This window comes from Strix aluco, chromosome 33 (genome assembly GCF_031877795.1).
Source record: "Strix aluco isolate bStrAlu1 chromosome 33, bStrAlu1.hap1, whole genome shotgun sequence".
Lineage (NCBI taxonomy): Eukaryota > Metazoa > Chordata > Aves > Strigiformes > Strigidae > Strix > Strix aluco.
In genome coordinates, this window is record NC_133963.1 from 2,288,176 (window position 1) to 2,313,131 (window position 24,956).

The following is a 24,956-nucleotide window of genomic DNA, read 5'->3' on the forward strand; positions in this document are numbered from 1 at the left end:
TAAGTTACAATAAGTACCATGTTCTGCAAAACCCCATTCTGCTATAATAGGGTCACGAGGATGAACAGGTCCTAGGGATTGATACGTTTTTAATTCCAGTATTAGAGTTTTAATTGCTTCTTCATGTTCTGAATCCCATCTCCACGATTTTCCTTTTCGTAAAAGTGAATAAAGTGGGCGGGCAATGATGGAGAATCCAGGTACATGTTTTCTCCAATATCCTAAAGTGCCCATTAGCTGTTGTAATTCTTTTCTAGATTGGGGCATTTCTGATTGTTCTATTTTATTTAGAGTATCTGGTGGGATTGCTGCACTTCCAGCAGTCCACCAAGTGCCCAGGAATTTCACTTCTTTACTTGGTCCCTGACATTTTTCAGGTGGAATTTCAATTTTTGCTTCATGCAATGTTTGCCAAACTGTTGCTGCCACTTCTCCCACCTTGTCAGGAGAGGGTCCTCCGATTAGAATATCATCTATATACTGATACAGTTTTACATCTGCAGGGAGTGAAACTGTCTGTAAAAGTTCAGCAAGTGCAGCATGGGCAATTGTGGGTGAGTGTTTATATCCCTGTGGGAGTCTGTTAAAGGTATATTGGATACCTTCCCATGTAAATGCGAATTTTTCTTTATCTTTTTCCCTTAAAGGGACCATGAAAAACATGTCTTTTACATCTAGCACTGCCATCCAAGGATGTGCAGCGGCTTGCAGTGTAGCAGTTAAAGCTGCAATGTTGGGAACTGCCGCTGTCAATGGGGCTGTACTGGCATTTAAACGCCGATAATCGACTGTTAAACGCCACCTCCCATCTAGTTTGCGGACTGGACAGACAGGAGAATTGTATCTGCCGTTTTTCTAAATCCGCAATTACTTCAGAAATTCCAGTTCGTGCTGTAGCAGAAATTGGATACTGTGGGACATTAGTAATTTTTGATTCGGGAAGCGCTGGAGCTGCACGGAGTACACGCACTGTGGCAGTTTGTTGATTTTTGTTATGGCTGGGGTTGGCAATTGAGCCAAAAGACCACAGACTGCCATCTGGCAAACGCCAGGTCCGGCCGTTCAGTGCATCAAAACCCAGGATATTTTCATAATGCTCCTTGATCGCAAAGCGAAGAGATATTACACGTTTTTCGCCAGGGAGCAGTAAATTAACTTTTGCTGTCTGGCACACAGTGCTAGTTCCTGTAACTCCGGTAATTTTAACCTTTCGCCGGCCAGGTCGTATGCCTAGCTTATTGGCATCTCGCTGTGTAATTATTGAAATTTGTGCACCAGTATCAATCAAAAATTTTATTAATTGATTTTGAGGACCAACTGGAATTAAAATGTAAGGGCCGTTCTCATTTATCCACTGATAAGCTTCTACTTGCCGGACTGGCAGGCCCAGTTGCCGTCCGGACCTTATCAGTTTTTTGATCCTGTGCTTTGCAACTGATCCTCTTGAGGGAGGAAAGGGTTATCTTTTTTTTCTCTGGGAGCTGGCGACGGGGGGAGGGGGGGGTTGGAGCATTTGAAGCGATACCTTTTTGAAATGCCTGAATCAGACTCAGAATGACGCGGCTAGGCTGTCTCTGAATCGCGGCTCTAGGAATTCCTAGTGACAATGCTTGCTTCCACAGTTCATTTCTCCACTCCTGACCCCTAGATTGTCGGTCAGAAGGTTTTTGTTCCTGAGAATTATTTTGATGCAATTGTTTAATTTGCCTAACAGTGCGACCTATATTTTTTGTTTCATTGGGAATTTCATCCCATCCCATTTCTCGGGCATGATTTACAGTTTCATGTACTAAAGTTGCCCAAGTGGGTAATACTCTTGGTTCTAATTCTTCTTCCCCACTATTTCCAACAGTTTGTGTTAGATTTACCAATTCATTATAATTTAAGTCTCTCTGGATCTCATCCCGTTTTGCAATGAGAAAAGGTTTGAGCATGGCAGGGGCTCCTTTTATCAGTACTTTAAGTATAGCAGGAGCTACAGTTGCCGAAAGAGGAACATCAGTAGGTTTACGCTGATGCATGGCTTGAATACAGGCAGCTTTTGTAAAAGCTGCAGAGAGGTCATTTAGAGATTTGATAGGTATTAACAGAGGTTCTCCTCTCTCTAAGGCATCAATGCCACCAGCCCAATATGCCACTCTGCTTGTTAGTGAGTGGGGGTCATTCGGGGGGTTGGGACCAGCATCCAAAAAGACACCAGGACCCCAATATCCACTGGCTTCATTGCCATCTAGTAAAATTCTATCTCCCCCGTTTAGAGAAACTCTCCAAAGGTATTCAGTTTCAGTTTCTCCAGGCTTACGGCCGTAACGATCTTGTAAATGGGCTATTTGAATTGGATCAAAAGGGGTTGTTTTGCTGATGCGACTTCTCACACCACCCCGAGGTCCTGTTGTTTCCTCTGTTTTAATAATTGGTCTGACTGCAAGAGGGGGAGACTCAGGCGGCTGCAAATAATTATTTTCGTCTGAGTCGTCATTATGTGTATCACTCCAAATGTTACCATCCCAGTCTTCAGGGGACACAATTAATTTTCTGATTTGAACGATATCAGGGGGGTTCGGAGACTGCATTAGCATCATTTCAACACGTTCCCCCAGTTTTTGTTGTTTCAATTGGGATTCCTTAAGTTGCTGTTGCAGCTGCTCTATTTTAATCGATAACAGCAGATTGGTGGATTTGTGCCCTGTAATCTCATCTTGTAAATTTTGTATTTTACGATTAACTTTCTCTCATTCATGACAGGCAGCTTCCAGGCACACTCCCAACATTTTACAAATTATACCTTTATTTTTTCCAAATTTAGTTGCACCTCGAGCAATAGTTAACTGTTTTTCTACCTCTTCCCAGTTGTGCCAATTATTATAAGCCCAATCCTCTGGGAAGGTGGGATTTGGTTGGATACCGTGTTTTTGTAAGTATTTGGTGATTTTGCTTGTCATCCTGCCGACTACGCCAATTTGTCGCGGATGAAAGTATTAACACGGTAATATTTAGTAAGAAATCTAGGTTTATTAATAACTAACAGCAATTTGTTATTATAAAATAATTCAGAAATACTAAAAGAAAGAAAAGCGACTTATTCAGATTCTAAAATGACAAGATTCACACTAACTTACTTAACGGTACCTATATATACATATATACATGCATGCACATAACAAAATGGACAAACATACAGAAACAAAGGTGTTTGGATTCAGTAGAATGAACACAGAACGGACATACACACACAGAAACAAGGGTACGTACCCACCCACCCACCCACCCACCCACCCACCCACACACAGAGTAAAGAGAAGCTAGCTCAAAGAAAATTTCCCTCTCGAGTTTAGAGCAAATACTCACAATGCCTTGGCATTCCTCAACGGGCGATAATTGAGACTCGAGCGGGGGACTTCGCCCTGGCCTTCCGTCTGGAGCAGACGACACCTTAAGGGTTTGGTACCTGAGAGGCGTCCCAGCTCAGGGGAGGTGCTGGTCACAGGCCCGCTGCGATCCAGGAGAGCTCAAAGGGTCTCCCTGGTGGTCGCCATTTATAGGGTCCAAGATAATTGACTTTTGTCAAATGCCTTCTGGTGCCTTCCAGCAGTTACACAAGAATTTGATTAATGTGTGACTCTGTTATTGTTCCCATTTGACCCCATCCCAGGCACAGGTGTGCCAGGCCCTGAGGAGTTGATGGGCCATTTTAACCATTTCCGAGCAATCGGGAGGGGCAGGAGCCAGGCTCGTTAACAGTTAACATTGTCAGTATAGCTCGGGGGATGTGGGTGGAATCGCACCTAGCACCAAGCAGCCCAACAAAGAGGGGCGGGGGGGGGGTAAGGATTGCACCACCACACATATCTAAGTGTCACTCATCAGAAGCAGGGTGCCTGCAGGTATTAAGTATGTATTTCCTAGGCAGATTACTCTGTTTAAAACAATTTGCCAAGGTCCTGCAGTGAGAAGTTCTGTAAACATCTTTTATTCATCCGTTAAGACTAACTTCAGCTGGCTACTCCTGTTTTTACCCCAATTTCTGTAAGCTTTCTCCTGTTGGTTGGAACATTTGCCTCATTACTGGATTAGCTAAAAAAATTAAAAGCAAGTAAAATTTAAAAGAATAGAATACCTTTTTAAATTGCAGGACTGTGCGCTGTTTGATCTCTAATTCTTTCCTAAACTGGTTTGTCATTTTCTGAAGTTCATTACCTTTGTTCCTCAGGGATTTCTCCTCGGATTGCACTCTGCACACCTGTAACGATGCACAAGCAAAGCTAACCTTTAGCTATCAGCCTTTTACAATCTCTGCAAGTTATCCAAGTGAAAACATACTTTCATCAAGGATCACGTTTTTGCAAGCATCTTTGCTAAATTCCAGGGGCTAGAAGTGCACTGTACTGTACATCCTTCCTAGGGAACAAGCCGACTTCTGACAAGCCTTTTTCAAGGGTATTAATACAATTTACTCCCCCCTTCAATGTCAGCACTAACCCCTGTTTTGACCTCCGGGCTTTAGCTCACAGCTCAATGGCAATGGAACTTCAGACTCACTCTCACTCTAAATGGATCGCTGAACGCAGCCTTGTTATGAACCACTTCTAACAGCTGGGGCTTGAGACTTGTGAAAACAGCTTTTACCAACAGAACCCCACACACACTTGCAGAAGGAACATTTGGCCTGGGGTTACAAACCTGGTTTTGTACTTGCTGAATTTGTTTCTTGGCATCGGAAAGTTTCTCTCTCAAATCTCCATGTTCTTCCTCTTTCCTCTGCAAACCTTTTTCCAAGCTCTGTACAAGGGCAGGGCTCTCAGAAAGATCCTGACGTAGCCTTGTGTTAGAAATGAAGAGACAGAAATAACATGAGTGTTACACGTCTCAAAGAAGCAGCTTTTACACATTAACTCAGGCTCTTTGATGGCCGGTTTTATGCATGAACAGAATCGCAGATCTATCAGCTAAATGACAAGCGTTGTAATTTTACTTTGGGACTTCAGCTACTTATTATATGATCCTCAAGTAACAAACCGCTCAGATTCACTCTTGAACCGTGCAATTTTTTAAAAGTCTTGTTTTTAAGCACAGTAGAGTAACCGTTTCTATCATGAGGTGTCCTTACACAGTAACAAAAGGGACAAGGTTAATATCAATTGAGTATAAACTTGACATTTACATCCCAGACCTTGTAAGGATCAAAATAAATAAAAATCAAAAGAAAGTAGAAAAACCAATAACATTGTAACAAGTCCCGTTGTTATGAAGTGCTACGAAGTCATTAAGAAGTTTAATGGGTTTATTTTTCAATGGTCGTATTTCTTTTAAAAAGCTTACAGTAAGTCATCTTGGATTTTCACTTCGCAATTACCTAATAGAAGATTTCTTAAACTCTGTAATTAACAGTACAAAATAAGGTCTCACAAAAGGAAAACCTTTCCAAGTGCCCCAGACCTTCACGCCAAATTGTATTTTAGAGCACATGCAGGCGCCCGCAGATGTTGGAACTGAAGAAACCCCAGTCCGAAGGGCTACACAGCATCTTAAAGCCATTTTTACAGGATTGCAGTTTCCTTGCCACATAGCAAATATAATCTCTCAGATACATTTAATCTCTTATTTCTTAAAGGTTTAAAAAGTCGAGGGGGCTGGGGAAGTTCTACTCTCCCACACCCATTACTCCTTCACGTTCTTACACTACACTGTGTTCCCCTAGAACAGCTGTTACCAAAATCACCTGATTACTGTTTCATTACTAGGCTTTTTTTTCCCTTTCTTCTTCCCCTTTTTACCATCCAGTCCTTTCTAAAGAAAACATTGCCAGCTTTTATACGAGTTACAGGATAAACATTAAACTATGCCATTTCCTCCAAAAAGGGTATGCACCATAATGCTATTAGAAATCCCCAAATAATTCATCCTTTCCTGTTCCCCCCTACGACAGTTCTGCAGGATTTAGAGCCATATTTCTGAAAGAATACACAAACAGGTGAGGAAAACAGAGCTAGCAAAATATGCAAAGACAGAAATCAAGTAGGGCACTAAAAGTTCTGAAGCAGTTTGGTTGGTAAAGTTGACAAACATGCAAGTGTGTGATGTCAAAATAAACGGATGTTCACAGAAGGTAGTTCTAACTTGAGTCTGTTCTCAAAGGGCTAGGAATTCTCTCATCATTTACTTACAATTCTAGAGATTGTATTTGCTCATCCTCATTCTTCTCTTTTCCTTGAAGGGTGTGTTTCATGTTCTCCAAGCTGTTCACCAAGGGCACAACCCCCTCCTTTAGATTTGCTTCCTGATCATTTAATTCCTTCAGGTTTTTGTCTGAATTGGCACATTCCTCTTGCAGAGCTACTGTATTCCTTTCCAGATTCAAAAGAATAGATTCTTTGTCTTTAGCTACTTCTTCTAACTTTGCTATGCTCTCAGCTTTAGCTCTAAAAGCCTCCAAGAGCCATTCAAGCTCTCTTGTTTCTCCCTCGGAGCCGGTAACTTCCTCTTCAAACGGTGCAATTACTCTGTGATCCTCTGCAGCCTGTTTTCCAAAATCCTGGGGTTTCTTCTGGATGTGCTCTTGTAACTGGTTCATAAGATCTTCTTCCTTTGTGGACTGATGATCTTGATTTGCAGTCTCATTTAACTTTATTTTTAGTTGTTTATTGCAATCCTCAGCATCATCAAGTCCCTTCTTTACGTCTTCAACTCGTCGAAGTAGTTCTTGAATCTGCTGACTTGTTTGTGAGAAGCCTTAACAATGTTTTGGCATCCTTCCCAAATGCTTCCAACACTGCAGTGAGAGGAGCTCTCCTGTCCCAGAGCTGCTGTGGAAGCAGTCTGGGACTCCATGCACACAGGACTCAGTTCAGCTCTCTCCAGCTCATCTTTCTGAGAGTCTCAGGAATCCTTTAGATCAACGGAATCAATATCCGTAGCGTAAGACTCCAAGTGTCATTTATACAACTCACCTACTTTGGACTGCATTGTTTGAATTAGTGACACTTTATAAATTATATTTTGTTTAGCACCTTCTACTTCGCTATTTAGCTGAATCACCTTTTCTTCTTGTTCCCTATTGATAGTTTCTGTTTGTCCAATTCAGAAACAATCTCCTGATGGTCAGCTCGACACTGCTGGAGTTCTGCACCTCAGCCAGAAGCCCTTTCTTCAGAGCAGAGAGCTGGAGATTCAAGGGTTTTATTTGCCCACTGAACTCTTCTCTTTTGGTTTTTTCCCTTCTGCACTGTTCTTCAGGTGCAGCCAGCTGACCTTCCCAGGTTTCAGTTCTTTCCCTCAGTGCTAGTGTTTCTGCATAGTTCTCAGTATGATTTGCTTTCACATATTCAGTTCTCTTTTGGTCCAGAGTCATCTTCCCAACTCTCCTGCACACCTCCTCAAAAAAAACCCAAACCAAACAAACCACAACAACAGCTCAGGATGATGAACATCAACAGTACAAGTCACTAGCACTGCCAAACAGCAATTACTATATGGGAAATGGTCACCAGCTGAAAGCCACACCCTTATATCACATGGCATTGTGAAGTCTTGCAGTAAAGCCCCTCGGAGCAGTTTAAAATGCAGTAGGTGCCTCTTCGGCTTACAGACGTGGTTTGCAGCAAGGGGTGCTCAGGAGCCTTAAAGAACATTTTGCCATGGCTCTACTCCAGCCTTCTGCTCTGCCCCACTACAGAAAAATCTAGCTAGTTTTACTAATATGCAGTAATACCTGTGAGCTGGATAACGGTCACAGTTATGTCTGGTTTCCACTTCCACTGGTCCAACAACCCTTTTAATACAGCCCATCCCCCATTTTACATTCAGAAAAGCAATGGCATTGTACACTTTCCTGAGAATTTTCATTCATACTCAATATGCCCTTACTTTTAAAATTAAGCTAAAAATCCAGCACAAGTGTTTTGCTTAGTGTTTGGGACTTCCTTCTCCTTTTTCAGTTGGTTTCTAAACTAGATACAAGGAGAACTACTTACGCCCACACCTAATGTGTCGCATGTAAGGTTCTCCAGAAAGATCTACAACATTCCATCACGATCCCAAATTTCCATAAACATTTTATTAGCTTAAGACTGGTTTTTCCCTGCAGTAAAATCATATGCATTTCACCACCTTCAGAACTGACTCCAGCTGTACTTCACACAAACGTTTCAGAATCCAGCTGGGTCCATTTAGTAACATGCAGGTATGTTTAGTATTAAAACCAAGCCTGACTATCACTGCAGGATTAGGCCATCCCAGCTCTGCACTCCAAAGTGATACTACAGATTTCTGTGAGTGCTGCAGCTACAGTAAGGTGGAGTTTGGCAGCCATCTCGCGCTGGGAGCACTAAGCACACGGGTACCTGTGTACTGCACGGAGACATCCTCTGAACAGACCCAACGGGTTTTATAGAGTCACTAACAAAGAGTCATACCGAAGCATTAGCAATGGTGGTTTCCATCTCCATTCAGGTTTGGGGTTTTGATTGTTTTTAGGAGGGATCAAATTCTACAGGACACTTTGTTCCTCCTGCTTTTCTGTACCTTTTCTTTTCTGTTCTAATGAGATGTATCAAGTGTTCCTGCTAGGGCAGAGGAAACAGCAGCTTTACTTTGGCTTGGAAAGCCATGCTTCTAAATACTACCAGATTAAAAATTCAGCACTGGGAGATGGTTTGCTCTGAAAGCCTAGTTGTGTGGTCTCAAGAAAACGTATCAGACAAAATACTACAAACTCCTCACGCTGGACATGAATTTTACATACTTCACTAAAAGGGAGAGGTGCCGAGATGTCTTAAGACATATTTTGCCATCTAAGGTGCCAAGATACAAAACGTAGCAGAGTTTTGCCCAACAGCTACAGTGAGAAGGGTATGATCATTCATAAGAGGATTTAGAGGTGATCGAGATGCTCTGTACTGACAACCACAATCATGTAGCAAAGCAGGATAAATATTGAAGGTCTTCAACTGTAGCTGGTTCATTCACCTCATTCTAGAAAGACTGGTGAGCTCACAGATAAAGCCAGGGAAGCAAAAAAGGCTGGAAGCGCAAACGTGAGAGCTGCACAAAATATGTGTCTGTGGACTTAAAATAATTTTACTTCCACTCAAGTGAAAAGCTTTTCTCCTTTGCCAGCACTGCCACCTTGCCCAAAGCTGCTGAGTTCACAGCAGCACACAGCACGAAACACCAAGTTTCACAGCACGTGCTGTAGGACTGAACAATCAGTAACTCACTGACACCTCTGACGCTTGCGTAGGGGTGTCAGAAACTTGAGCAGGGGATGCTCCTTTCCCAGAAGTCCAGCAACAGCAAGTTTAGTACCAAAACAACTGTTAAGAAATTGATTAAGAACTACAGCGGAGTCTGCAAGAGCATCAACAGATGAGAGATGCAGCAGAAAGCAGAGTCTAAAAACTAACTTTTCTTTTAAGCATTTAGGAGTGAGCAGTGTAGGACCTTCTGCAAAAGATGGTATTTACACAGCAGTTACTCTGATTTACAGTTCAACATGGTAGATTTTCTCCTCACAACATCATGTTTACACTTCACAGCTTTTCCCTTCTGTTCTGGAGTAGTAATTAAGGTTTTTTGGAAGGGCCCCTGTTGAGTGATGGTAGAAATGCACGAACAGGGGCAGTCCACAGGTAAATCCATTACCCAAGAACCAAAAAAGGATCTCACAGAGCGCCAGCGGGGTAATTCTAATTCAAAGCCGCGCGGATACAAAGCTTTGGTCGTATTTTGGAGAGAAGTAGCAATGAGGAGCACGTACACATCTTCTCCGTTTACACAAACTCTATTAACCAAAGCCAGGAGTGAAGGAACAGACTTGTGGCCCAGCTGCTGGCAGGTCGATGTTCCAGGGGTGCCGGCACTCTGCCACTGCTGTTCCCAGCTCCAGTCCATGTTTACCCTGGTGCTCTATCACAGGAAAGTCACACTGGGTCTTGTTCACTTTCTCCCCTCTGAAAATAAAGCGAACACAGTACAGCTTAATCGAGTAACTTGAGAATATTAAGAGCATTCCTTGCAAAAAACCAGATGCTGCTGGTTTAGGTATATTCACCTATCGCACGGATCAGAAGGGAAGCACCACATCTAGGAGTTCAGTATTTCTCCCTCCTTTCTTTCCAGAACGGGGAAAAACCCATACTTTTTTGGAGTGTGCAGAGCCTTAGGCAGACACCTGTTGAAAATGTATTTTAATGCTCTTTCACCCTTTAAATCGCAGGGCTGGAAGACCAACAGCCCCCCATAACTATCTAATAACGTGAGAAATGTGTGAACCCAACGGGACAAAACGGCTCTAAAACTGTAGAATTCTTACGGGGATTTTTGTTATCCCCCCTTCCCCCTTCTCCCCCCCTTAACCCCTCCCTTCTCCCCCCTCCCTTCCCCCGCCTTCCCCCTCTCCCTTCCCCCCCCCCTTCCCATCCCTTCTCCCCCCTCCCTTCTCCCCTCTCCCTTCCCCCCCTCCCTTCCGCCCCCTTCCCCCCCCTCTCCCTTACTCCCCCCCTTTCCCGCCCCCTCTCGCCGCGCTCCGCCGTTGCTCCGATGGGGAGAAGCCGCGGCCGGGCCCGTTGGTTCCGTCGGGGAGCGGCGGCAGCTCGGCGGCAGCTCGGCGGCAGCTCGGCCCTCGCCTGGCGGAGGTGGGTGCCGGGGCTGGCCCGGCCCGGCGGGGGCTCTCCGGGAAGGCGTTGCGGGGCTGCCGGCCCCTCGCTGGAGGAGGGAAGGAGGCGGCGGTTGCGGCCTGGGGGTGGCGGCGCTGGGAGCGGGGCTGGGGGCTCTTCCCCCGCCTCTCCCCGCTGCGGCCGCGGTTACTCCCGGCGTTACGGGGGGGAAAGGCTGTGGGGGGCCGGGGGGGGGAGCTTTTCGGTGCTGCTGTGGGGCTGCGAGTGGCGGGGAGCGGCCGGGGCCATGGCAAGGCCGTGCGGCGGCGGCCGTGAGAGCGGGAAACCTGCGGAGCCTGGCGCTGAGGGAAGGTTTTTCCTTTGAATCTCTTTCAGTGTAAGCGCTGATGCGTTGTGGTCTTAGGAGCTGCCGGCTGTGAGGTTTGGAGCCTTTCCAGCCCCTGTGCTGCCTGGCAGCGCTGCAGGCTGTGTGTGTGCGGTGACACGCTTGGCTTGGTGTGCCCGTCAGGATCCCCCTCGGAAGGTGTCTGCAGCTCCGAACTCTGCTGGCACCGTGAGCAGAATTACAGGGACATCTCCCCGCACACAAGTCCGTTGGAGTGGCCCCAGGCAGGCAGTGTGCCCGTTTCCCCCAGCACATCCCAGCAATGACGGCGCTGTGTGACCGACACAGTGTGCAGACAGACGGACAGTCGCACCTTGTCTGGGACCTGTGTTAGTGGTGGGACCTGACTTCTCGGAGTGCGGGGCTCGCAGGAATGCTTTGAATTCCAGCTTGGCTCGCAGGGCTTCGTGTTGGCCTTTGGCCCCTTGGGTAAGAAAGCCCAGAGTGAGGGCGTAATCTTGAGCAATCACACTCTAAAATAAGCTCGTATTTAAAACAAAATATAGACTGCCAGTTACCTAACAGCTATGTCTCCTGCCAAGGTCTGGTAAGAGTTTTGCCCCGGGACTTGTGCAGCTGATGAATAACACTCCTGGACCGGCACAGCACAGGTATGTTGCTTTCCAGTAGCAGCTTATTCCCAGCTCAGTGGGAGTATTTCAGGCCAAGTTGCTCCTGGTTTTCATGTAGTGTCTGGCAAAAATAAGAGCTGTAGATCAAACTAGACGTTGCTGCCTCGTTTATGTATCGCTTTACCTCGTTTGCATCTTGTGAAGTTTGTCTGGCTTCACCAAGTCCTGGATCCGCCTTTTACAAGCTGGATGGGAAGGCTGAGCTGTTAACTGTTCTGACCCCAAAGTGCTGGTGTCCTTCAGGTTCTTTGCTGGGGGGAACAAAAATATTACGGCTGCTTAACAGGCAAGGCTTTTTCTGAGCAAAAGGGCTTTGAACCAGCCCTGCTCTGTCTGCTGCTTTAATGAACGCCGTGTGTTCCCCGTGAGTGTTTAGAGACAAAATGTGTCTGCATGGCTGTAGCACAGACATGGGAATGTAGTATTAGAGACCATTGACTCATCCTGTCCAAAGCTTCAAAACTGCAGGACGCCACGTGGTAGGTGTCCAGCTGCTGGGGTGCTTGCTGCCACAGTCTGGGAGTCTACGAGCCCAGGGAGCTGCTGTCGTAGTCTGCGAGCCCAAGGAGTTAAACTTAATCCAGAGCAAAAGCTGCCAAGCCGCGTCTGTAACATCACAGGAAAAAGCAACTGGAGAGTGAAGGGCAGACAAAAATACTAATGTTTTGAAATAAAATGCACTTTTAAAAGATTATTTTGAAATCTACCTGTCTACTATCAACCCTGAATCAATTTACTTTCATTTCCTATAGCAAATTTTCACTGCCCAGATTCTGAGATGCACAAAAATCATTAAATTTTGGATTAATAAATGAATTGCTGATCTGTAAAACAACTGAAAAAATCACTAAAAAGCACTTCTTTAACTTGCACTCTGGCATGAGGTCTTCTAATTTTCTGGTGTCCCCTTAAGAGCTAAAAGTATCTGCTAGTCTTCAGAATTTTTCTGGACTCTGTCATGTATTCAGCTACATTGTGTTACACTTATAATACCAATTATTTATCAGGTCCTGCGGAGATAACCATGAAGTTTGGGTTACTCTTGCAATGAACTTTTATTCTAAATGGCCGCTATAATGGGATGATGGAGAAGCGGATGCAGAACAATATGATTGTTTGATGTGGGGTTTTTTTTTAATTCTCTCTTCCTTGTCAGACACGGGTTTTAGCAAGGTTGTGGTATACGTGTAAGGGTTTTTCCCTGGTAAACAGTTGCTTTGCATTGGAAGAAGAATGGCTGGTCTCGTTTCATCATGATGTGAACCCCACTGCAGAGCCTCTCCCAGCTATCAGGAACTTGCTGTGTAAATTTTGAGTAGGATAAAGAAAGCTTTCTCCTTAGAGAAACTGCAGCTCTCAGTTTCAGATTGACTTGTCTTATATGAGAGACTTCAGAAGCTTTATGGCATGTGATCAGAAAGCAAAAAAAGGGTTGTATTTTATCTCGCAGGATGGAACCGAATTTGGATAAAGAGGAATTTTTCAGACCATCCTGTATTGCTGGTGCTGAGCCACTTCAGAAAACAGCACCAGGAAGCGTGGAAGATTTTAAAACAGATCTCTCCCCTGATTTGTCTTTGGTTTCTTCAAGCTCAAACACGAGGCAGGTAAGAAAGCTTTAATGTTTGCATTGTTTGGATATTTTTTAATGAGCTTAGTCTTTTCATCAGTAAGAATAATCAGAATTTTACAGAGAAGAGGAAAAGCATCTTCAGTGTGTTTTTAATTTGGAGGAGATAGATAGGATTGGACTGAGTTGTGTGGCACTGCACTGATACTTGATTGGGAGCATCAGCCTTCTGTGAATGAGGCTAATTGCCAGCTTGGAGCAGCTTAATCACAGAATGGTTTTGTGGGTTTCATTCTTGATCTCTAATTGCCTTAATGTCGTGTGTGTGTGTGTATCTATATGTACATGCTGCAAGATTATGAACTCTTAAGTTATCCCAGCGAACTTCTGCAGGGGCCTCAGCACTTGTGAAAACTGATGTAGTGAATTGCTTTTGCTTCCCTCGTCATCAAATGAGTCCGTTCAGAACAGCCTGGTGAAAATAAAACTGCCTTAACATGCTCGCTATCCAATAAAGAATCTAGTCAAATTTCTAAGTTCCATTTTTTTTTTTTTTTTTTATTTCAGAGGAGCAGTTTGGAGCCTAAGGGACACATACCAGTTTGCCACTTACATCGTCGGAAAGAGAAAATGAATTGCAGGTGAGACATTTGTATAGTTTAAAAATACCTTAAACGTACGCTTGGGGGTTTTGTTGGTTTTTTTCCTCTAAGCTGAGCTGTTCATACTCTGTTCATGCCTGCATTGTTTCTGCTTCCTTTTACTGGAACTGTGTTTCACTTGAGATTCAACAGGCGTCAGACTGAAGCTTCCCAAAACTTCTTTGAGTCGACTGAGTGAAAAAACTGCTGAGCAGACAGTGCAGAAGTTCACTTTTTCACGAGTAAATGAATGGTCTTTCAAAGTTTTTAATTTTTTCCTGGAAAAAGTTGTTTAACTTATTTAATAGCAAGCAAACTAGGTTTTTAAACTGTCAATAGTCTTTAAGATTATAAACACACAGAATTTAAAGGATTCTGTAAAAGTCTCTAATGATTGCTGAAACACAATAAAGATGTTTCTTGGTAATGCTCAGGGGTTTGCCCCTGAAACAACTCCAGAAGAATTCTGTGACGGTACCATGAAGCAACCGGTGCAAGATTTCCTGGATGGATATAATCATCTTATTTTTACGTACAGCGTTAGAAATGCTGGGAACACCTACACATTCCAAGGTAGAAGTAGAAATGCGTTCCCCTTGAACGAAGTTCCTTTTTTTTTTTTTTGAGAGGGTTACTTCTAGCAGAAATATTGTAACTCTTTCCTTTATTTAAACCGTAGGCCCTATACATTGGCTTCTCGTGAATAATAATAAATAACCTTTGAAAGTCTCCTTCCATAACAAATATCCTAAACTGCCAGGTGACAGTCACTGCCAGAGTTTACATAAACATACAGTGTATTGCTTTGTAAGGCTGTAATAATTCCAGCCAGGTGTGTGTGACTTCTTTTTTTCCTCCAAGTATCTAGAGGGAGGAGGGGGGAGTTAAGAAAATGTGTTCTAGATGTCAGAATGGGAAAAGTGTGTAAGTCCAGACTCATATTTGGGGTTTTTTATCATTATTGTAAAGGTCATATACATCTTATATGCCTTGTCTTCAAATAAGGAATAGTATTTGAGTCTGTTTCAGTTATTACAGGCAGAGCATAAATAATTCGAAACATATGTGAGTCCTTCCAAGTATTTCTGTCTTGTCTCAGGTTTCTGAGTTGATCAATAATATCCTAGGAGACCTTGTCTCCTGATGTGCTGTTTCTGTACTGTTAAAGCTCAATATCCTTTCTGGTCAGAAGGTGTCATTCTTTAATTATTTTTCAAAGCATTTTAACAAATAAGGTGATTTGATTTACGCGGGAACAATTTCTCCTACAATGAAATGGCAGTTCTAGAGGCTGTAATGCTGATTTTATAGACAGAAGTAGTAGAGGGACAATGAGTCTTGTGCCGTGTGAAGTTGATCTTTATTGCAGCGACATTGTCTTCTAAGTGATCTTCTGTTGGGTAGATCAGAACTAAAGCCTACTGCCAGTGTTTTCAGTCAGCATTAATCTGGGGCGATGATGGGGTGCTCTGTCCTAATAAAGAATAGGTAAAGAACAGAACCCAACATTCCCAAAGTGTACAGTCCCCCACGCTTGACTAGTTTGGGCTGTATTGTGTGGGTTTTCAAGAATTTTTCATTTGTGTCTTTTCAGACTCCGGAGACTTTTTCATGGTTTCTGTTTTTCTAGGACTTAACGATGTGATCAGAACTGTCAGGGCAGAATGTTGCCTGCGGGGTGCCGTGGTTTCCTCTCCTGTTATTCCCACTATTGCCAACACAGCCTTTCCTTTCTGGCAGTACATGGCAGTCTGTGTTCAGTCCATGGCAAGGGACTGCAGTGCAGGATGCAACAGCTTCTTAGGGCTGTTCGTTGTTTGCCAGTGACTGTTACCTTGTTCGTGGGAGGTTGAATTACAAGCGGCATTACAATAAACAAGAAGTTATGAGTAGATGAGGAGAAACCAATGTAATCCAGCTGTCCTTTAACTTAATATGTTCCTTGGTTCCTAGCTGGGTGTCTGAGTGCAACCAGGTGTTACAGAGGCTCTGCCCTGGGCAGCGCAGCGAGCGCTGTAACTGCTGACAGCCCAATACTTGGCCAAGCAAAGGAGGTAGAGGAGCACTTCTTGCTGTGCTGATGGGTCCATGCACCTTTAGAGAGCTCAGGGCTCTCCCTTTTCCAGTGGGAAGCAACTCTCTGTATTTAAGTATGGATGTGTCTGTGCTGCCAGATGAGCAGCAAAGTGAGCAATATTGCTGATGGTCTGTGATTTCTGCCTTGTGGCTGAATATTGATAGGATGTAAACACGGAGCTTTTTTCTCTAGCTCGGGCACCTGATCATTTATCCTCTGGGGTTACTGGTGCTTAGTAAGGACGGAATGCAAATAGTCTCGCCACCTGCGGGGGTGCTGGTAGCTCTGCTCCTTTGGACAATTTACTCTCTGTCAGGATACTTGAAAGAAATGAGTGATTTTGAGGTTGTTCCCCTCTTCCGGTCTGTGCAAATAACCTCAAAGGAAGCAAAAGTGGTTTTGGAACAGCAGAGCTCCAAAGCTGTTGGACTTGTAAAGATTTGAATTCAGACAGGTTTCTGCTGGGCTTTATTCTTAAAGAGATCCCTGTTGAGCAGTCCAGAAATCCACTTCAGTGCCTGGAATTCTAAAGCTGTTCAGTCCAATGAGAGTTACGGGGATTGGATTTTGTGTAAGCATACCTTTTTCCTGGTGTCTTTAGTTCTGAAATGGATGCAAGAATGTAAGAAAACTGAGCATAGGCTAGGAATTGGAACTAGAAAGGGATCGCAGTGCATTTTTTATTTGTAGTGGAAAGAATTAAGCCTCTCCCTAGTGGTATGCTGGGTTATAATCCAGTGGTGTGGCTGTTGTGGGATGGAATCTATCCGTTACCGTGGTTTTTATCCGAGTTAGTTAACTAGAATTCTCCAGTGTGGAAGGCAGGTGGCAGCAGAATTCTTCACGACTTCACTTCAAAAGCACAGGCATCTGTTCTGTCTAGCTCTAGCAGTCTCTAAGGGCTTCAGAAAAACCATCATGTCTGTGTCCCCTGTAGTTTTGCCACTAAATTCATAAGGTGAAGTATTGTTCTTATAGCAACAGTTTTCAAAGTTGGCACCTACTTCAGCAGAGAGAGGTTTGGGTGGGTGTTTTATGTGTGTAAAGCTTAAACCTGGAAGTTTTGGTTACACACGAATTTAACTATTTCAGGAATCGCTCTATGGAATCCCAGCTTTATATGACATATGCTCTTGACAAAACATTAAAAACCCAACCCAAATCACACCTGGTTTTTAATCCATGTTTCTTCTCTTAAGCATACTGGTTTTGGTAGACGAGTTGCACTTCTTTGCAGTTCTGTGCCTAAAAAACCCAAACAACCAAAACTGAGAGTGGGAATGGAGTGTGTGTGCATTAACCTCTGTCTGTAGGGATTTGTTTTACTTTGGTTTTTTTTTTTTTAAGAGTTCAGCAGAAGGAAGTTTTCCTTCTCTTCCTAAAACCTAGGCTTTATTTCAACTGTGATACAGCCTGTTCACTTAATTTCTTGAGTGAACAAGTGTTCTACATTTCCCTCTGTTTCTGAGAGTTGACCTAGGAAGCCCTAAGATACGGAATCCTGAATTAGCAAAATACCAATAAGAAAAAATTTCCAGACTCTCTAGATTCACCAGGTTAAGAATAATGTGTAAACTACACCTGGAGTTCCCCAAACCATCCTGTTAAATCACCCCGTGTCTCTGCGGGGTCCCCCCCTCTGTTTTTCTGTGGTGAGTTTTGCTGTGGCTCAGGGAGCTGAAATGCTCTGTACTGTGACAGGGCCTGAGGTGAGGGCAGTGTCAGGAACGAGTGTGAAGGTGAGAACAATCCTTTCAGTAGCAGTGTGCGGGTGCATTGAACTAGACATGATGTGTAGTCGGGATCTTTGTGTCGGCATATTGCAGCGACACTGCACTGCTGTCCGTGGAGCTGTTACACCAGGGACTGGTGATGTCCTGCCAGCGATGGGTCTTAACGTCTCTGTTCTCTTTTGCAGGGAGACCGTGGAGAGGGCACGAACAGCAAAGCACCAGTCGGTTGTAAGGGGATGTTTTATATTAAAGAATTGCAATTAAAGCAGGCAAAGAAGCTTTCTTAAGGTCAACAACTGACTCCTGGCCTGTGTTAATAATAAAAGGACTGCTTGGCATTTTTATACTCCTGTGAATTGGGTGGTGAGTAAGTTATCTGGCCCGAAAACACAGGGATAAAATGGTTAGAAGTTTACCTGAACAGGCATTAAATGAGATGAAGCTATGGCAAGGAAAAGCAGCACTACTTATGCTGTGGTCTCTGGTGGTATCCTGACCCTGTATGTAATCAGATCAACCTAATTCTGCATTTAAAAACTGCCTAAATACTAGGTTTGCTTTAAAATGTTAGAATGTCATGTACTTGTCAGTTTGATTCTCTGTCTTCTAAAGACGTTGAAGAGACCTGAATAATTCTAACAAGGCTGCATGATTTTGATCGAATTTGCAAGTGGGAAAGGCAGTGGTAGATGAGGTGTCTGGCAGATATGTAGGGTAAGCATGTGACTTCCAGATATTTCAGAAAGGGGAGAAAAATTCCAAGGGATTTTTGTCTGGGGTAAGTGCTTTTTAGAAGGCTGCTGTAATACCAGTTTGCACTTACTAAGTTTTTGAATGAAGGTCATTTTACAAGGTCTGTACTGACTTGTGATATTTTGTACTTGGCATTTTTGGAAGAACTCTTCAAAGGCCCAGAACAATCTAGCACAACTGCGAAAAATCACGTGACGTTTCCTCTTTGGGTTTCATTTTGTGAGATTTACAATGAATGTTTTTATGATCTATCGATTCCTGTATCAAATGACAAGAAAAACACTACGCCTGGCTCAAGACACCAAGGGATGTTCTTATGTAAAAGGGGATTAGAATACATTGCAAACTGCCGGACGTGTAATTTGAAAAGTCAGTCTTCCTGTAATAATGTTTCTGTCTAGATTAGCAAACTCCGAGCTGTATTCCCTGTGGCACTAGAAATGTCTGCCTTGAGCATGAAAGGCAACAGCCTGCATACACAGAAGTGTCTGTGCCTTTAATAGTGTTTTCTCTCTCTTAACTGTAACTCTGCAAAGCCTGCGTGCACTCCACCGCCTTGATATTTCTCTGAAATGGGAGAAATAGTGAGAACAACTGACAAATTTTTTAGTGTTTTGTTTTTTTCCATTTTCTTAAGACTCCAAATTCTTACCTATAGTTATAATTGACTCAACATTCTATTTTTGAGTATTTTCTGTAGAGATACACTTCAGAGAATACGTGAGAAAGCTCAGTCTGACTGCAAATTACATTTTTCAGTACTCTAATGAAGCCTGCGATGTGATTTGCTGTGGGTTGGGGGAGGCGGGGGGTGAGCAGAACTCTAACAGTTCAGTGTTGGTTTCTGGCCATGGAAAAAACAGGTTTCAAATCCTATTGGATCTGTTAGAGGTTCTTTGGACAATCAAGACACCAGTTCTAGATTAAAGGCTTTTTTGGAGGTGTTTGGCCTGCTCCTTTTATCTTTCATATGCCCAAGTATAGATTCAAACAGCTGAATCAGATGATAAACCCAACTCCTTCATTTCTTCAAAGACCAGAAGAGGTGTGAAGTAGGAAATAGTCTGCTTTGAGCTATGCTTCAGCATAATCTCTTTTTATAACGTTTGGAAGTAAGAGGCTGTTCCTGATGTTCTTGAGGAAAACCAGCTGATGATTTTCTTATTTTCCTTGGTCACAGCTGGTATTTTTGCTAGTACAATTGTGGTGACCTCTAGTTTAACAGAGGCCATGATGTTCATATTCTAAGTTCCATCAGTAGGGCTGTAGGTATTTACTCGAGCCCATGCCAAGATGACACACAGTCATCACACTGCAGACAGAACTCTTCACTGATTCTTTTAACTTGATGGCCCTGAAGGATGTCTGGGTGATTCCCCCCCGCCCTCAAAATCATAGGCTACAGCAGAGAAGCTGTCCAGGTCGAGTTCTGCCTTGATGAGTATGGACATAGGGCTTTCATGCTCATGTTAGACCCTGTGCTTTGGCTTTCCAGAGCGCGGGCTGAGGTTGCTCACTGACTTGGGATGGAGCATATTTCTGTGTGCTGACAGGATGAAATGATGAGATAGATGTGCCCTTCCTTTCCCGTGGAAGGAAGAATCTTGATTTTGTCCTCATACAATTTCTGTCTGAAGCATGCTTAGTAAAATGTTTTTATGTCTCAAGGAAACGTATTGTTCTTGGTGTGCAGGTGTTCTCCCCTAATCCCTTCTTTCTTTTGGATAATGATATTTACAGGATTACCGTGTTTGTTCTTCCTAAAGATCTGCAGTGGGTTCAGATTTCTGATTCTAAAGAAGCTTTTAGACTTCTAAAACTGGGGTTGAAACACCAGAGTATCGCGAGCAAGAAACTGAATACTTGCTCCAGCAGAAGGTGAGAAACTTTCTGAATAACATTGGGCATGGGATGGTGTCTGGGAGGAGGGGGGAACTAAAATATGGGTTGTGGCTTTTGGGAGGGGAAGAGGCTTTAACAGGTCTGGCATCCTTTAGCACTGTGTGACCCAGTGCTTTGAGTCAGAAGGATTCAGTCCTTCAGTAAGATGGACGTGTTCAAAAGCTAACAGTTTTATCAAATACTCTCCTTCAAGCAAAAGCACTTAGCTTTATTCCATCTAACTGTCTGAGGGAAAAGCAAAATAAAGGCCACATAAGCATCTCTTGAAAAGTTTGTATGTGATAGAGTATATGCTGAGACAAGTTGACAGATCCAACAGTGTTTTGAACAGATGTTGTGGAGGCTGAAAATATTTTGAATGTATTTGTCTACTTTATCACTTCTCTGCTGATTGAAACTTTTCCTTTTAGTCACGGCATATTCACAGTTAAGATACTAAAAATTGAAGATTCAGGAGCACCGCGAGTGACCGAGTCGATGAGTAAGTTCAGAGCAGAGACCCTCTCTTCTTTGTGATGGAACTGTCAGTTCGGGTCTGTGTTGGTGTGCTGGTACTGGGAACTGTCAGTTGTGGTCTGTGTTGGTGTGCTGGTACTGGGAACTGTCAGTTGGGGTCTGTGTTGGTGTGCTGGTACTGGGAACTGTCAGTTCTGGTCTGTGGTGGTGTGCTGGTACTGGGAACTGTCAGTTCGGGTCTGTGTTGGTGTGCTGGTACTGGGAACTGTCAGTTGTGGTCTGTGTTGGTGTGCTGGTACTGGGAACTGTCAGTTCGGGTCTGTGGTGGTGTGCTGGTACTGGGAACTGTCAGTTCGGGTCTGTGTTGGTGTGCTGGTACTGGGAACTGTCAGTTGGGGTCTGTGTTGGTGTGCTGGTACTGGGAACTGTCAGTTCTGGTCTGTGGTGGTGTGCTGGTACTGGGAACTGTCAGTTGTGGTCTGTGTTGGTGTGCTGGTACTGGGAACTGTCAGTTCGGGTCTGTGTTGGTGTGCTGGTACTGGGAACTGTCAGTTCGGGTCTGTGTTGGTGTGCTGGTACTGGGAACTGTCAGTTGGGGTCTGTGTTGGTGTGCTGGTACTGGGAACTGTCAGTTCGGGTCTGTGTTGGTGTGCTGGTACTGGGAACTGTCAGTTCTGGTCTGTGGTGGTGTGCTGGTACTGGGAACTGTCAGTTGTGGTCTGTGTTGGTGTGCTGGTACTGGGAACTGTCAGTTCGGGTCTGTGTTGGTGTGCTGGTACTGGGAACTGTCAGTTCGGGTCTGTGTTGGTGTGCTGGTACTGGGAACTGTCAGTTGGGGTCTGTGTTGGTGTGCTGGTACTGGGAACTGTCAGTTCGGGTCTGTGGTGGTGTGCTGGTACTGGGAACTGTCAGTTCTGGTCTGTGGTGGTGTGCTGGTACTGGGAACTGTCAGTTCGGGTCTGTGTTGGTGTGCTGGTACTGGGAACTGTCAGTTCGGGTCTGTGTTGGTGTGCTGGTACTGGGAACTGTCAGTTCGGGTCTGTGTTGGTGTGCTGGTACTGGGAACTGTCAGTTCGGGTCTGTGTTGGTGTGCTGGTACTGGGAACTGTCAGTTCGGGTCTGTGTTGGTGTGCTGGTACTGGGAACTGTCAGTTCGGGTCTGTGTTGGTGTGCTGGTACTGGGAACTGTCAGTTCGGGTCTGTGTTGGTGTGCTGGTACTGGGAACTGTCAGTTCGGGTCTGTGTTGGTGTGCTGGTACTGCACTAATACGCCCAGTGCTGCCTGGTAGAAACTCATGCCTGTGTGGTGGTTTCCCCAGTTCCTACCGTCACACAGTTGTTGTCCCTCTACCTCCAGCCATCAGGCTGCAGGGCTGTTCTGTGCCTTGTCCCCTCTGTGCAGCACAAGGTTCTGTCAGCCCGCTGTACACCTGAACTCCTCTGAGTCCTCAGAAGGAAGAGGGGGCAGGGGAGGGGCAAGAGGAGGTGTGTTGGGAAAAGGTTTGTCAGGAAGTCATGTAAAATTTGATTGGGAAAGCAACACTGAAAAGGATGGAAGTGTTTGTGCAGATGAAGATCAGGAAATTCTTCCTCTAAAAAAAGCGATCGTTTTTAAAAGTGAATCATTTGTGCATGTTCTAAGGTAAATAAAGGGAATTTTCCTTATCTGCTTTCAGACTGTCACTGTGGGATCTTGCTGGTTCAGAAAGATATGCCAAGGCCCACAGTGAAGGTCACAGATTGAAAGAGAGTGGAAATACAAACCCCTCTCTGCTGATTCTGGGCAAGTGCATTAACGCACTCAGGAACTGTCAGCAGTCAGAGTAAGTCCTTTTACGACTTGCAAACTGGTTGTGGCTTTTAGGTGCTGCCTCCAGTGTTTAAAAGCTGTTGTTTAAAATAGGCAATGCTAACACCAAGTTTTTGGCAGAAACATGTATAGACTTGTCGGTCTGCCAAAGTTGTCTTAAACTTGCCTTGTTTTGCTCTTTAAATCATCAGCTCTAATCTCCTTTAAGCATGCTATCATAGATTTTAGCGATTTAACTTTACTCCTCTGAGCTTGGTTTATCAAAGAAACAAACTTTGGAGTAAGTTGAAAACCCCCTTTTCACCAGTGCCATAGTAAGAGTCACATTTTTAGCCTTTTATTACTCCTTATGAAGTAGCTCAACTGTCTATGTACTTCTAGTGTAACATTTCTTCATCAGCAGAACATTGCTGTGCTATCATAACTGGGCACCATTTGACCAAAATTGTCTGTTTTTTAATAAATACTGACATAACTTTGCACACTCTCCTCCTGATCCAGCTAACCGTATGCAGACAAAAGAAAGCCTTCCTGCTATTTATGCCCTAGCCTGGGGATCTAAATAAGAGTGAAATAATACGAAAAGTTAGTTGTCTAAAAACCAGTACGCTATCTAGTCACACTGGATAGAACTGTCCAGAACTGCTTTCTGCACATGTTCTCATTCGCAGAGCTGTTTCTGTCCCAGAAGTTAAATGAACCCAGGCTGCTGATGGATGTGCTTTGCCAAATTCACTTACCCTGTAACACTGTTCCTGACGCCTGTTCAGAGTCTGTAACGCCTTAAGGTGAAAAAGCTTTGCTAGCGTGTGTTCCTGATTATGTTCTGTGAAGTTACAGTCTGTCCTCTTTTCCTGTTCTGTCCAGACAGGAGGGATGCATTAAAACGAGCAGCTGCTTAGAGGGCTGGTAATGGATTCAGAATGTCTTTTTCTGATCCTAATAACTCGGGATTTTACCAATGTAGAAGGAATGCTCTGAAGCATGATCTCTTAAAGTGTTAATAGCTGCCCCTTGCCAGTTGCATAGGAAGCAGTAAATTCCTTAAACTGATTTTGGACTGTCAGTCCTGCAGCAAAGCTACTCATGAGCTGTCTGTGTGCTCTGGTAGGAGTGTCGCTGCCTTCCTGAGTTCTGTAGCACTGTCCATGTAACTGAAGAGCTGTTGTGTGTGCAAAATGCAGCCAAGCCATTTGGTGGCAAGTGTGCGTTCAGTCATGGTTTAGGAATTCTCATAACATTTCCTATAAGCATCAAACACGACGTCCCCAGGTGTTAAATTCAAGGGCACAAAGTGTGATTTTTAGGAAGTGCCAAACTGCTGGGAGATGAGGAAGAAAGTTCTGAAAAGTGTCTCCATGTGTTTGGTGTGTGCTCATTTCCTTGCCCAGGCACTCGCTATTGTCCGTTCTCAGAGGCTGGATACGGAGTGAGAGAGATCTCTGATGGTGTTGGATACTGCATGCCTAGGACTAGACGTGTTCTCTTCGTTAACGGTGAAAGGAAGAGAGAGGTTGGGGTATAGTTTGGTGTAGCATGAGGCTGTGTGACCTGCCCAAGGCTAAAGGTCGAACAGTCCCTTAGTTCAGGTGCTCCCCCCGACTGTATTGCTGTCGCCTGTCTGAGGTGATGGCTAAAGCAGCAGTCACAACAGCTCACAGTCTCTCTGCAAACAGCTGCATCTAGTCCAAAACAATTTTAGTTGATTTAATGACTACTGCTTTCATAAATGTTTTTAGGTCTTCGTGCTGGGTAGCTCTTACACTGGCTGGACATTATTAAGCATCTGCTCATCTGTTCTTTTGTCTCCAAAGGTCGCAGCAGCACATCCCCTTTTGGGAGAGTAAGTTAACTCATTTCCCTCAAGGATCCTTCAGTGCAAAGGGGAAGGTATACGTGATGGTAAACATAAGCCAGTGAGCTTCAGCATATGATGAAACACTCCATGTGTTAAAGTTCTCGGCCTCTGCACAAAAAGTAAGTGTGTTGCAGTTTCTCTTGATCCGTACTTCTGATTTGCCTTTAAAGAGCAGGTTCCCTCACTCCTGAGAACATGAATTTAGTGACTGGATTTTTCTGCCTCATGTTGCAATCATAGTTTCTAATTGCTCCTAGTCAGGCTTTATTTCCTTGTAAAGCTTTTAAAAAGGCTTTGTTGGGACATACGGGGTTTTTTTTGTGGGAGTGGGAACATGTCCTATTAAAAATCCGTAATTCCCATAAAATATCCAGCCTGACAAGACTCTTGCTATATTTGGAAGAAATTCCCTGAGACCTGGGTGAATTTTTCTTCCGTAGTCATAACATGCTCTCGCCTAGGAGCAAGTCTAGCTGCCCCATATACTACTGCTATCTTAATGTGGAATATTGCTCACCTGAGGTAT

The 24,956-nt window shown here is 44.1% G+C and overlaps 1 protein-coding gene and 1 pseudogene across 1 annotated transcript; one reads left to right on the plus strand and one right to left on the minus strand.

The window, feature by feature from the left end:
• Positions 1-4,369: 4,369 nt before the first annotated feature.
• LOC141916974 (kinesin-like protein KIF20B) lies at positions 4,370-8,289 on the minus strand. Its single transcript, XM_074809977.1, has 3 exons — positions 6,165-8,289; positions 4,540-4,819; positions 4,370-4,426 (listed from the first exon to the last, which is right to left on the minus strand). The coding sequence occupies exons 1-3, from the start codon at positions 6,569-6,571 to the stop codon at positions 4,370-4,372; spliced, it is 744 nt and encodes a 247-aa protein (XP_074666078.1). The 5' UTR covers positions 6,572-8,289.
• A 9,416-nt stretch (positions 8,290-17,705) lies between these two features.
• On the plus strand, positions 17,706-24,903 carry LOC141916976 (kinesin-like protein KIF20B; annotated as a pseudogene).
• Positions 24,904-24,956: the final 53 nt, after the last annotated feature.

What these genes read in the sequence shown, in the direction of transcription:
- LOC141916974 (XM_074809977.1), bottom strand. Translation starts at nt 6,571, where the DNA reads ATGAACCAGTTACAAGAGCACATCCAGAAGAAACCCCAGGATTTTGGA. An exon ending in CAAATACAATCTCTAGAATT is followed by an intron (nt 4,820 to 6,164) that starts GTAAGTAAATGA and finishes TTCTAACACAAG; the next exon opens with GCTACGTCAGGATCTTTCTG. An exon ending in GCGATCCATTTAGAGTGAGA is followed by an intron (nt 4,427 to 4,539) that starts GTGAGTCTGAAG and finishes CCCTTGAAAAAG; the next exon opens with GCTTGTCAGAAGTCGGCTTG.